General features: G+C 33.4%; 1 protein-coding gene across 6 annotated transcripts in view; it reads left to right on the top strand.

Moving 5' to 3' along the window:
* Positions 1-13,442, top strand: part of Hace1 (HECT domain and ankyrin repeat containing E3 ubiquitin protein ligase 1) — a 102,173-nt gene extending 88,731 nt beyond the window's left edge. For all 6 annotated transcript variants that reach the window (XM_010607185.2, XM_010607186.2, XM_010607187.2 and 3 more), the window contains 4 exons: positions 3,285-3,383; positions 3,663-3,733; positions 12,499-12,612; positions 13,171-13,442. In XM_010607185.2, the coding sequence (XP_010605487.1) occupies positions 3,285-3,383; positions 3,663-3,733; positions 12,499-12,612; positions 13,171-13,273 (387 nt within the window). In that variant the 3' untranslated portion in view covers positions 13,274-13,442. The remainder of the gene's footprint in view (positions 1-3,284; positions 3,384-3,662; positions 3,734-12,498; positions 12,613-13,170) is intronic.
* The last annotated feature ends 1,366 nt before the right edge of the window (positions 13,443-14,808 follow it).

A 14,808-nucleotide genomic window follows, 5' to 3' on the forward strand; every position in this document is an offset into this window, starting at 1 on the left:
AAAACAAGAGTTTTTCACTTAGGAGTATATATCCTCAATATTTATCCATTTTTCTATGAATGAATCTAATTTCTTGTTCTTTATGGCTGAGTAATATTCCATTTTATAGAAAAACCACATCTTCTTTATCCAGTTTCCAGCTGATGGGCAAATGGGCTGTTTCCAAGTTTTAGCTATTACAAACTGTGCTGCTATAAACATGGGTGTGCATACATCACTGTGATATGATTCTTTTAGTTCTTTTGGAAAGATACCCAGCAGAGGGATGACTGGGTCAAATGGAACCTCCAGTCCAAGCTCTTTGAGGTATCTCCATATTGATTTCCATAGTGGTTGCAGCAGTCTGCACTCCCACCAACAATGGAGAAGGGTCCCTTTCTCCCCACAACCCCGCCAACATTTGTTATTGTGTGATTTCTTGATAGCAGCCCTTCTTTGTGGCATGAGGTGGAATCTCAGTGTTGTTTTCATCTGCATCTCTTGAATGACCAGTGATGTGGAACATTTTTTCATATATTTACTTGCTGTTTTTATTTCTTTGTCTGAGAAATGTCTGTTCATTTCGGATGCCCATTTTTGAATTGGGTCTTTATATTTGGGGGGGCTAATTGTTTTTGAGTTCTTTATATATTCTAGATAATAGTCCTAGTCCTTTGTCTGAGGAGCAGCTGGTAAAAATTTTTCCCACATTGTAGGTTGTCTCTTAGTTCTCTTGATGGTTTCTTTTGCAGTGCAGAAGCTTTTTAATAAGATGAGATCCCAGTTGTTGATTCTTTCTGCTAGTTCCCGTGCTACTGGGGATGTGTTCTTAAAGTCTTTTCCTATGCCAATGTCTTCCAGAGTTCTAACTTATCTTCCAGTAAGGTTAGTGTTTCTGTTTTAATATTTAGATCTTTAATGCACTTGGATTTTAGTTTAGTGCATGGTGAAAGATAAGGTTACAATTTTAATCTTTGGCAGGTTTTCCAAAGATTATCCAGTTTTCCAACACTATTTTTTGAAGAGGCTGTCTTTCCTCCACTGAGGCTGGTCAGCTCCCTCTGTCTAAAATGAGGTAGCTGAGTACATCTGGAATTGTTTTTGTGTCTTCCAATCTGGTCCACTGATGCTCAGGCCTGTTTCTTTGCCAGTACCATGCTGTTTTTATCACAGTGGCTTTGTAGTATAGTTTCAAATTGGGAGTTGTTATACCTGCTGCCATGTGTCTGTTGCCTAGGATGGCTTTTGCTGTTCTAGGTTTCTTATGGTTCCAAATGAATTTTTGGATTCTTTTTTCTAGTTCTGTGAAATATAGTGTTGGAATTTCAATTGGCATTGCATTGAATCTGTATAGCAGTTTTGGAAGTATGGCCATTTTCACTATGTTGATTCTTCCTACCCAGGAGCAGGGGATATTTTTCCTTTTTCTTATGTCCTCTTCAGTCTCTTTTTTCAGAGTGCTGTAGTTTTCAGTGTAGAGGTCTTTTGCTTCTTTTGTTAGATTGATTCCTACACAAATGTGTAAATACCGAATAGTTTCTCTGGTGTGAATAAACTGTAATAGTACATAAGATCCTAATGAGATAACTGACATTGTGAAATGGGAAGAAAAGGCCTAAAGGTGTAGGGAAGGTGGGATAGGTAGGGGAAGGGTAATAAGGGAAAAGAAAAAATGTGAGAAAATGAAAAGATGGAAATAAAGTGGTTGTAAATGGGGAGGGGAGGAGGGGTGAAGGAAGGGCAGGGACAAGGGGAAAAAATGAGAAACAAGACCTATTGTGTAGAGGTACAAGATCCTAACAATGAATGTAACTGTACTGTATCCCTAAAATTTACCAGTAAACTCAATTAAAAAAATCACAACAATAAATCCTAAAATACCATAGTAAAAAAAACAAAAGAGTTTTTGTTTATGTGGCTATTAGTTGGTTTTTACCGAGTTTGAAGTTAAACAAAACAAAAAACGCTCAGTGCATATTAACATATGTACCATTTAAAAAGTAACTGCTTTTCCAAGATCAAGATCAAATAGAAGAGTGGTATTGTTTTCCAGTTTTGCAAATTTGTAAGGTTAGTGGCTTAATAGAAGACAGGTGAGCTCTAATATCTGCTTCTCCATATAATCAGTTGTACTGTATTATTTGGTGGAAGTATACAAAGAAAATCCACTTTCACATAGATAACTTGGAAAAGAGAACTTTTCAGGCCTAATGAATAAATCTCAAAAATTTCAGGAGTTCTCAGATATTTCCTTATATTAATTTTGTTCGGAGTGAGTATACTTTATACCAGTCATGAACATGTTAATAGTAATTGCTGTAGGAGACATGACTTTGAACTACATTGCATTTATGACCCTGTTATACCAAAGCATGGTGTTCTAGCTTACTGTGTAGGTTAAGGCAGATAGTCAATGCCTCATTTTACTGTTCTCAACTGTGAAACATGGGCTAATTCAACATCTTTTTATATTTTTCCTTAGAAAACCTAATGGTAAATACTTGCTATTCTTAATTTCACTTTTGTTTGTATGATTGAGATTTTGCAATGAGTTTGATGATCTTCCTGTAAAAAAGCCTGTCAAAAATCGTGAGGCCTTAGGTTTTATTCTTAGCACTGCAAGATAACAAAAAATATTTTATTATCACTTTAGGGAAAATTGTCTTTAAAAGGTCTGAATTAATTCCTTAAAAGGGTTTTTTGTTTTGTTTTGTCTTGAGACATTGTAATTCAGCTGGCTTTGAACTCACTAGGTGGCCCTGGTTGGCATTGAACTCACAGCAGTCCTTCTGCCTTGTCCTCCCAAGTGCTGGGATTATAGGTGTTTGCCATAAATACTGTTTTCTTTTTAAAGAACTTTATATTACTTCTTTTTCCTAATAATGATTTTTGATGCATATTACTTTAATCTAGCATTTATTGAAGTCTTTGCTTCCACTTTAATGTTGAGAATACAGTCTCTTGGTAGAATTTAACATGTTTGCAAATAAAAATAAACTAAAGGTAATGTTCATATAGTTGTTGCACATGTGAACTGTTGTATATGTGTATATAAACTCAAACTACAGTCTCATATTTTAATTGAATTGAATCATTGTGCAGATACCACCACCTCACAATGTTTCAAATTATCAGTATCAAGGATTCTTTACTAGGTAGTTATTGTTGATGACTGTGGAAACTGTCACAAAAAATAAATCAGTTTCATATGGGGTTAGTTTCTAATTAAGTCAGACTTGCTATTTAAATGTAATATTTTTTTTTCCTCAAAGAAGATTAATGAGATACTTTCTTTCTCCTCAAAGGAGCTACTGCTTTCTGGCATGCCAGAAATTGATGTGAGTGATTGGATAAAAAACACAGAATACACAAGTGGCTATGAAAGAGATGATCCTGTTATTCAGGTAAAATCTCTCTAGAGCTTAGACTGAGGTTAGATTTGCCATTTAATTTTATAAGCTTTTAAGCACTATTAGATGAAAATTTACATTAATTAACAAAGTAAAGTTTTCCCCTAAATACTTCTTGTGGGAATATTGTGTATGAAACCTTTGTATGAAATCATTTTTGATAAATGAGTTTCGTAGAATAAAATATGCTTTATGAATATTGCCTAGTTCTCTGGTATTAATAAGTTTACATTTGCTCTGAAATATGAGATAAGTTTTTGTTTTTACTTTTAGTGGTTCTGGGAAGTTGTAGAAGACATTACACAAGAAGAGAGAGTCCTCCTCTTACAGTTTGTTACTGGCAGGTAAGAAGTATTTTTTTATGATAAGCATAGAAAAATTGTAATGTATATCATTTCCAATGGCTCAGAAAATAATCACAGAGAAAAATAACCAAAATAAAGACTTATTACTCTGAACTGTTGGTATCTTATCACTGTTTTCACTATTTTAGGTATTAAAGATTTATTTAAGTATTAAAGATAAACATTTATAATAGCACTCAACAAATGTTTTACATATTAAACCAATTCTTATCAGTATATTTTATAATTTGGTCATTTTCAGTCTGTAGGTAGATAAATGATAGACAAATTTTTAATATTTATATGTTACTGGTTTAATATAACAGTACGGGTATTTAGTCTCCCCCCACACAGTGACACACACACTTCTTATGCATATAGAGCTTTTTTTTTTTTTTTCAGTTTTTACCAAGCTTGAAGTGTTAAAATTCATGGCCTGAATATAATTTGTGATACATTTCTTTGAAAAGTCCACTTTTAGGGTCAATTAAATATAATAATCATTAGAAAACTATATGATTTAAGCCTCTTTTATATTTCTGAAAGATTAAAGGTCTGATTTTCATTTTTTTAAACTTAGAATTTTATCTATTTCTTCCCTTTCTTCCTTCCATTTATTTTTGTTTTTTATTTTTTGGTACCAGGGATTGAACTCAGGACCTTGCACCTGCAAGATAGATGTGGTACCATTGAGCTAAATCCCCATCCCCTATTTTCTTGTGGTTCTTATGAACATGTAGTTTATGGTAGCACACACCTGTAATCCTGTCACTCTGTGAGGCTGAGGCAGGAAAATCATAACCTGGGTGATGTAAGCACAACCTGTGTGATTTAGACCCTGTGTAAAAATAAGAAGAGGGTGGAAATGTAGCTTAGTGTGTGAGGGCTGTGGGTTCAGTCTTCAGTACCTTTTCCCCCAAAAAATGGTTCAGTTTTTTTCATTATAAATGTATATAGTTCTTCTCAAAGTTGGGAAACAAACTTAAATAATGCCTTTGTCAGTAATAACTACTATAATTTAATATATTTACTTATCTTTTTTCTGTATAAATAAATTATGTGTTATCTATATAAAACACATATGTAACTTTTTAAAGACCATGATTTTCTTATTTTAAAGATAGACTATAACTGTTACAAAAAATTTAATAAATACAGAAAATGAAAGTCCCATTTAGTAATCTGATCATTAATTGTGGTATATCAACTTAATTGGATTAAGAAGCACCTAGCAGATTAGTAAATCACACTTTTGGTTATTATCTGGCTGTCGTGATACTTTGATACTGTATATGATCTCTGGCCCCTTTGTCTATGACATTTTTGTTTTCATTAAGTTTATTGGTACATTTTAGGTATACAATTCAGTTACATTCATCATTGGGATCTTGTACCTTTCATGACTTATCTTGGTTCTTATTTCTCCCCATTCCCCAGCCCTCCCTTCACCCCCTGCACCCTTCCCTGTTTACAAAGTCATTGTTTCCATGTTTTTCCTTCTTACATATTTTCCCCTCCTCTGCTCTTTTAGAAGACCTTTTCTTCCTATTACACAATATGAATTATACATTTGGTTCCTTATTTACACTTTACTTTTGCACACCAGAGAAAGTATTTAGTATTTACACATGTGTCTCTTATTAATTTCACTTGAGTATGGCCTCAGTGTGCATCCACTTAGCTATAAATGTCTCTAGTTTCTTGTTCTTTATGGCTGAGTAGTTGTCTCTAACATTGTTGTCCTGCTGTGCTTCTCAGCTGCCACAAGGTAAGCAGTTTTGCTCTGCCATACCCTTTTGCCATTGTGTTTCTGCCTTAAAGCCAGCTAACCATAGACTGAATTCCCTGAAACCATGAGCCAAATTAAATCTCTTCTTTATGTTGTGATTGTTGGAAATTGTGTCCTAGCAACAGTAAAGAAGGCTAATACATAAAGTTGCTCTTCAGAGATAACTTATAACTGATATTTCGGTTTATTTTCGTAGTCTTTTAGACATACAAATACAAAAATAGTTGAAATCACTGTATATTTCATTTAATAAGTATAACATGACTATTCATGAGTTAAAGACACAAGATAAAATAGTTACTTTCCCATGGGTACCAAAAATCACTCCGAAACTTGAGTAATTTAATAAAAAGAATGAACAGTATTTTCTGTATAGGAAGGTTAGACAATTCACATTGAAAAAAAAAATCACCTCTTATCTCAATCCCTAAAGATAATCACTGTTATTCTAGAATTATTTCCATAGCTGTAAGCTTTTGCTTTTTTAAAAACCATTGTGCCTGTTTTATAATTTTTATTTTTTCTTGTACTAAGGATTGAACACAGGGCTTCACACAGGCTATGCAAGCCCTGAGTTACACCCCAACCCCCATTACAATTTTATTTTGAGACAGGTTCTTACTAAATTGCCTTAATCCTCCTTTCTTGGCCTCCTGAGCAGTTGGAATTACAGGAACGAATGACCTTGCCTACCCATAACTTTTTGAATGTTATTAAAAATTGTTCCATATATAGATCAGTGCAGTTTTAAAAATGGCTACCTATACTTCCATTTATGGGCCTCCTTTAGTCATATCTTTATTGGTAAAACTTCTGTTCATGAATTATGCTGTACAAATAAGGTATCCCAATGCTTTTATCCTTGAGGGACAGTCTGATTACTTATACAGGATAAATTGTTAGAAGGGCAAGGATTGGATATAAGAATACACACACACACACACACACACACACACACACACACATATAGCTTTGGGTTGAGGGTATAGTTCCATGGTAGAAGATGACTTGTCGAGAATGTACAGGGGCCTGGGTTCAATCTTTAGCATCACATACACACAAAAAGTATGTTAATTTTTATAACCTTGGTATGTATGGTCCATTTACCTTCTCGAAGTTACTAATATTAAGATTAACAGGGAAGTAGAGGACTTATTACTCTTTTGAAAATCAATACAAGGTGCATTTAATTTTATTTTTTATATTATTTTTATGTGTGTGATATGAATTGCCTTTTATTTTTTGCCTATCATTCCATAGTCATTTTTAAAACATTTAATTTAAATGTTGTTTATATATTAGCAACATGAACTGTAAATATTTTGCTAGCTTGTCATTTGTCTTTTAACTTTATTAATATACAGATTTCAATTTTAATTTATAACAAGGAAGATTTGAATTATGTTGCTGAGTTGGTTATTGTCCTTGTTACTTTTCTTGTTGCTGAGACAAAATACCTGACATCCAAAAATAAAGGGAGAAGGTTTATTTAGCTCACAGTTCATAGAGGTGTCAGTCCATAGTTGGCTGACTCCAAGGCAGGGTAGGGTGGCAGATGGCAGAGGGTCCATTGCAGAGGAGAAACAATTCATGGCAAGCAGAAGGCAGCAAAGCAGTGAAGAAGCAAAGGAGCAAGCAACAAGAACAACCTTAGCCCTCTTTCTGTTCCTTACATTTATCCAGGCTACCCGGCTTTGGTTGGTAGCACTCACACCCAGAGTGGTGCACCCTTAATCTTACTCAGAACTGTGCCAAACCAGTCAGTAAACTAATTTGATAATTACACACCCTCAATCCCAGCATCACACAGCTTAGATCCAGCCACTTCTGAAAAGCCCCACCTATGACTGCATGAGGCTTTGTGGAGAATCTAGACACAACCTATCACAGTTATCCTTTAATAGTTTTTAAAAGCTAAAGAATGAATGAACAAATATATGTATATACATACTTTTTTATTTTTAATTTTGTAGTTTTTTTACATTCTAATCTTTAAACCATTTAGACTTTTTTTGGTTTAGGTTGTGAGGCACGGTTCATTTGTTATTTTTCTCAAAGATATATGGCTCAAAACTGCTTGGTGAATTATTGTATTTTCCCTGTGATTTGGTTGATACATGTCATTTAGATGCAGAAAATAATTACTCAGATTCTTTGGTACTAAAAAAATTGCTATTTTGATAGAACAAAACAGCTTTGATAAAGTAATGTGCCCCTGCTGTTTAAGTAACAATGCTAAAAAGAACTGCAATGTTGTTATTTAACTGGTTATGAAGTATGGCTTCTAAGAATAGTGGAAATCACATTTGATGATTTGCCTGTGTATAAATTAGTATAGTAGTTCCTTAGTAACCCTGGATTTTACATTCATGGATTCAACCCACAACAGATCAGGAATACTTTGGAAAAAATATTTGTCTGTATTGAATAGGTACAGAATTTTTTCCTTGATACTTTTCCGTAAACAATACAGTCGAACAACTGTTTACATTGCATTTATATTGTATTAGATACTACAAGATGATAAGTATATGGGAGAATATATGTAGGTAATATGGAAATATTTTGCCATATTATGAAGAGACATGAGTATCCAAATATTTTGGAAAGGGGGTGGTATCCTGGAACTAACCCTGTGTAGCAGTCAGTGTGTGAGGGCTTATGTTCACTTTTTGTCCTAATAAAGTGGTATACTTGCTTTTTATTTTTACCTGTATAAAAAAGTAAGAATAAGCCACCCTTGATGGTACATGCCTATAATTCTAGCTATTGGTAGGCTGAGGCAGGAGGATTGTAAGTTTGAAGACAATATAGTGAGACCTTGCCTCAAAATAAATTTTAAACAAGGGTTGGGTATATAGCCTAGTAGTAGAGTGCTTACCTAGCATGCATGAGCCCATGGATTCAATTCCTAGTACTAAAAAAAATTTTCAGAACGCCTTAATTTTATCCTTTTTCATTTCTGGTAAGCTTATTAATTTCTTAGGCAAAGATTAATTTTACAGAGATTAATGGTGAATTGTATTTTGGTTTATAAACATAAATCTCCAGGTTTTCTTTAGATGTTCTCATCCCAAGTAGGAGTTACTCATGAATTCATGTTGTATTAGAAAGATACAAGAATTCTTTTGTTTTACTTTAATTTTTTGTTTGTTTTGTTTTGAGGTGCAGTCTTGCTATGTAGTTCAGTCTGGCCTTGAACTCACTGTGTAGCCCATGCTGGCCTCAGTCTCATGGAAATCCTCCTTCCTCAGCCTTCTGAGTACTGGGATTGCAGGCATGTGCCACTGTGCATATCAAGGATTCTTTTAATATTATTAAAGTAACAAATTTTATCAGTAAAGTGTTTATTGGCAACTAGACTACTTCCCAGCTTAAAAAAGAAAAAGAAAAGAATAAAATTATTGTTTTTAGGGATTCTCATATTTGATTGAAAAGCTTCCCTTGTGAATATATGCATCATCAGTAATTTCAAATAGAATATCCTGTGCACTGTTAAGAATTTGTATATGAGTATGGAAGAAATACAAAACAAAATTTACTTTTAAACCATCTTTAAATGTGCAATTTTATGGCATTAAACATAGTCATACTGCTTACAGTTATCACTGCCATCCATCTCCCAAATTTTTTCACATTTCTCAACTGAAATTTTGTAACCATTTAGACACTTAATTCTACATTTACCCTCCCCCAGTTTCTGGCAATCACCATTTTATGTCTGTATGAATTTGACTGCTCTAGGAATCTCATTTTAGTGGAATTATACAGTATTTACACTTTTTTTTTCCTGATTGAGTTTATTGGTACATTTTAGGTATACAGCACAGTTACATTCATTATTGGGATCTTATACCTTTACATGACAGGTCTTGGTTCTCATTTTTTCCCCTTGTCCCTGCCCTCCCTTCACCCCTTCTCCCCTCCCCCTTTACAAACACTTTATTTCCATTTTTTAATTTTCTCATACTTTTTCTTTTCTCTTATTAGCTTTCCCCTACCCTTCCCACTTTCCCTACACCTTTAGCCCCTTTCTTCCTATTTCACATTGTCCATTATATCATTAGGATCTTATGTACTATTGTAGTTTATTCACACCAGGGAAACTATTCGGTATTTACACATGTGTGACTTATTTATTTCACTTAGGAGTATATCCTCAATATGTATCCATTTTCCTATGAATGAATATAATTTTCTCATTCTTTATGGCTGAGCAGTATTCCATTTTATAGAAAAACCACATCTTTATCCAATTTCCAACTGATGGGCAAATGGGCTGTTTCCAAGTTTTAGCTATCACAAACTGCCGCTATAAACATAGGTGCGCCTACATCACTGTGATATGATTCTTTCAATTCTTTTGGAAAGGTACCCAACAGAGGGATGGCTGGGCCATAGGGAACCTCTTGTCCCACAGTATTTACCCTTTCATGAGTGGCTCATTTCACTTAGCAAATTGTCTTCAAGATCATCCATGTTGTAGTACATGTTAGATTTCTTTCTTTTCGGTGCTGAACAATTCTCCATTGTGTGTGTGTGTGTGTGTGTGTGTGTGTGTGTGTGTGTGTATTGCTTACTCACATTTTGCTTGCCCATTCATCTGTCCATAGATACCTGGATTGCTTCCATCTTTGGGTAATGTGGATTATTCTTCTGTGAACGTGATGGGCAAATATTTGTGTGTCTGCCTTCAGTTCTTTTGATTATAATCCCCAAAGTGGAATTGCTGGATCATATGGTATATACTGTAGTTCTGTTTTACATTTTTGAAGAACTGCCACACTGTTTTCCTCAGACGCTGTACCCTTTTCCATTTCTACCACCATTTTTTCTACATTCTTGCTAATACTTCTTATTTTCTGGATTTATTTTATTTTTTTTGGTACCACAGATCAAACTCTGGGACCTTGAACTTGCAAGGCAGGCAGCGGAACCACTGAGCTAAATCCCTGGCCGTGGAGTGTTTTTTTTAATACTACTAATTATTGTAATGGATGTGAAGTGGTATTTTATTGTGGTTTTGGTTTGTATTTCCGTAGAGATGAGTGATGGTAAGCATCTCTTCATGTGTTCGTTGGCCATTGTGTATCTTTGCAGAGAGGTCTCTTCTGCAGTCTGGTTGTTTTGTTGTTGTTCTTTATATATTCTGGATATCAGTCCCTTATCAGATCAGTGACTTGCAAGTATTTTCTCCCATTCCATGGACTGATTTTTCATTCTCTTCATAGTTTCCTTTGATATACAAGTTTTTAATTTTGATAAAGTACAACTTCTCTGTTTTCTCTATTTTACCTGTACTTAGAGTGTTTTATCTAAGAAATCATTGACAGATCCAGTGTCCTGAAGCTGTTGTCCTGTATATTTTGTAAGATTTTTTTTATAGCATCAGCTCCTTTGTTTAGGTATTGGATTTATTTCAAGCTAATTTGTGTATATAGCAAAAATTAAAGGCCCAACCGCCACCCCCTATCTAGTATTCTTTGTTGAATAGGTTGCTCTTTTCTTATTAAGTGTTCTTGGCATTCTTCTTGAATATAATTTAGTCAAGGATGCAAGAGATCGTTTTGGAGCTCTCATTTGTTTCATTTGTTTGCATGTCTTTATGCCATATTACACAGTGTTTTGATTTCTATACTTATGTAATACATTTAAATATAGGGAGACAGAACTTTTGCAAAAGGGAAGAGGGCCAAGCAAGAGTTGGGGTGAGGGAGGGCAGAAAGGAGAAAGGGATAAAAAAAGAATTAAGATATGTTGTATACATTTACAAACTCTCCATGATGAATGCAATTGTTATGTAACACAAACATGTACTAATTTAAAATAAAAAGATACTCAATGAGCTATATGAATTAAAAAAAATGAAATCAGTGTATGGTCTCCACCTTTGTTACTCTTTTAGAAGATAATGTTTTGACTATTTGAGGTTCAGCATTTTTTTAAGTGGATTGAATTACACTTTGTACTATGTATCATGTTTTAGGGAACATTTTAACTTTTGGTCATACTTGTTTCTTTATGCATTTAATACCTGGACATTAAGTGTTCCCGTGTTATCGTTCAGATTTATCCAAAAGCACCACAGAATCTCATTTTACTTTATTATTATTTTTTTCAGTCCTAAGGATTGAGCCCAGGGCCTTGCATCTGCTATTCAAGCACTGCACCAACAGAGTCTCATTTTAAAAGCAACAATTTTTTTTCCAGAATAAGTTTTCTTAATCCTGATACAAACACAGACTAATTTGAAATATTAATTTACTTCTAAATGTATAGAGCTTTATAAGTTATAATTACATCATATATGGCCCTATAACCAAGATAAAAATTTCTAGTGATGTGTCAGGCATTAAATTTTAGTCTTCCTGTGGTCTGTTACATTACATGACATTTAGAAAAGTGTGTTTGATATTCTGAGTTTCTGGAAAGAGAAATTAAATAATTTTCTAGTTTTCCCACTGTGAAAAACAAAGCAGAGCAAAAAGCATTTTAGGCCTTGAGATTTTTCACAAGGAGGGAAACCATTTGGAATATAATATATAAGAGTTTTTGTTGCTTTAATTAATCATTCATTTATTCAACAAATAATGTCTATAGAAATCAGGCATTTTGCTAACCCCAAAGGATAGAGATAAATGTGACATGTTTGGGCCATCAAATTAGGGCCAGTTTAGTAGGGAGGCTTATGACAGCAAATAATTGTAAATGCATCCAGCTAAATATGAGAGTAGAGGAAGTACTTGGCCAGGCAAAAGTGTCATATGGTTGATGGCAGTATGAAGGGGTGTTTCTATGAAAGCTTGCTATCTGGTCAGAACACAAAATACAGCAGTGAGTAAGGAGTTTTTCAGAATCCAAAATGTCATCTTGTCGTTGTTCAAGTTGAATATATTCTAACCCTAACTTAGAAAATGAAAATGATCTATCAAAGAGTTTTCCTTACATGATTGTAAATTAAAATTCAAACTCTTAGTTCCAGGGTCCCCCATGGTGGTTTTGCTAATATCATGGGTGGAAGTGGATTACAAAACTTTACAATTGCTGCTGTGCCATATACTCCAAACCTTTTACCAACTTCAAGCACGTGGTAAGTTAGTTTATTTAAACGCATTGTAAATTGTTTGTGATAATTTTAAATGATCAAAGGCCAAGCTACTTTATTGCTCTATTGAAGGGAAAAATCTCAGCCCTGTTCTTCATTCAGAGTTTTGGAATCACAGGTTGAGAGAAAGTTGATTGCTCCCCTTTTTTGGTAGGGAAAATATTTGAGGAAAATCTCAACTACCTAGAGTTTAATTGAATATGGTTCAAGAATCACTAAAGTTATATTGTTGTATCTCTGAGTTACACCATCACTTCAGACTAAATTGCCCTATTACTTATTTTAAGCTGAAAGCAACTTATTTTCTTCCACTACATTTGCATGCAGAAAGAAACTGCAGTGCAGTATTTTTTCCCATTTTTAAAAATACTACTTCAGGGCTTTCCAATTTGAATGCAAATTTGAGGGAGTAGTTTTATGTTGATTATGAGTAGTTTTTTCATTGCTAAATAAAACAATCAAATTTCGTAGATTTTTCTCTTTAATGATGGTATATATTTTTTTTCTTTTTTCTTTTTCTTTTCCTTTTTTTTTTTTTTAAAGCATCAACATGCTCAAGTTGCCTGAATACCCAAGTAAAGAAATACTAAAGGACAGACTTCTTGTGGCACTACATTGTGGCAGCTATGGTTACACAATGGCATAATGAAGCCTGCAAAACTCGTCTGACTACTGATGCACAATTCAGAGTGGCATAAGAAACTGTCAACAGAAAAGGAGCCTAAATGCAACCCATAAGCAGAGCTGATGTTTAAAATTCATAAAGGATCAGGTTTTCTGTTTTTCTCTATCTTTTCCCTTTTATGTTCTGTGATATAGTTAGAAAATAGAAAACTACTGCAGACATTATTTTTTAAAACTGCTAATTGAAAGTAGTATAAACTGTCCTTTTTTCATGTTTTTTACTTTTATCCAAGGTTGTGTAAAGGCAAAATCTTATTCTACATTCCACCTCTGTAATTGTCTTGTTAAAAGTGTATTTTTCTCTTTATTTTCCTATATATGAGGACATCCAGCTGGTATGTTCTACTGCATGTAAAGTGCCATTTATATTTGGAAAATAATTGTAAAAAATGAATTAATTTAGATTGTGTATAAAGCCACAGATACGTATTTTCCCATATTGTATCTATATTGCAATGATTTTCTAGGTTTTTAGTACTTTAATATATAATGTAAAATTTAGACTGATGTGACTAACAAATAGCTGATAAACTGACATGTAATTTATATATTAAATCTTATCTTATGAATTAGCATATTTCAGTGGTCAGTTTTTGTATGTACATGTTGTGGTTTTTCTAATGCCTTATTTCAATTTAAAATTAAGGTAAAATTTAAATATACTTTACCATATTTTTCATTACATTTATCTGTGAGTTTTGATGACATTTGAGGAAGTATCTGATGTACAGATTATAATTTAAATATGCCATGTTTTCTTAAATTTGTTTTTTATGCTTAAAATGTTATGTATAAATGATAATGCCTAATACAGAGCATTTTCATTTTTTGGATGGTCTAATAACTTTGTTTTTGTTTTGAAAAGATACCCTAGAGCAGTTACAACATGAGTGTTAAAGCACACATTACCAGAGGTAGGAACACACACATGTAGAAATGTTGAAAGAAGCATTTGTAATGTTTAGGACTTTGCCTCTGGAAACTAAAAATAGAATCCAGTAGTGTTATTATTGACAGAATGACATGTGCAAAATTTCTCATGTGGGCAACCAGTGTATTTGTCCCGTGACAGTTTAATTAAAGATATACATTGAAAATAACAGGACCCAAAATGATACAAGATTTTTTCTTTCAACATTAAAGTTTTTAAAAAAGGCTTTATTTAGAATTTGATTTTGTGAAGTTTATTAAAAAAATATTAAAGGTTTAAAATATTTGACCAAAATATCACAAATCACTGTAAGCAATAGTAATTTAGGTGATAAAGTCTTCAAAGGCAAATACAGACAATACATAGATAAAGAAAAAATGTAGCTTGTTAACTGAGAAGATTGAGTTTTCTTACATAATTAAAGGCTTAAAAAAAAACAACATGAAGTTCAGAGAATCATCTGGATAAAACAACTATTTCTGTTGTCCAAGGCCAGTTTTCTTAAAGGTAAAGAAAAATCTCTTATTCCAAGAAAACTTTGTTTTAACACAGAACTAAAGTTCAGT

This window comes from Fukomys damarensis, unplaced genomic scaffold, assembly GCF_012274545.1.
Source record: "Fukomys damarensis isolate Sample0158 unplaced genomic scaffold, DMR_v1.0_HiC HiC_scaffold_14, whole genome shotgun sequence".
NCBI lineage: Eukaryota > Metazoa > Chordata > Mammalia > Rodentia > Bathyergidae > Fukomys > Fukomys damarensis.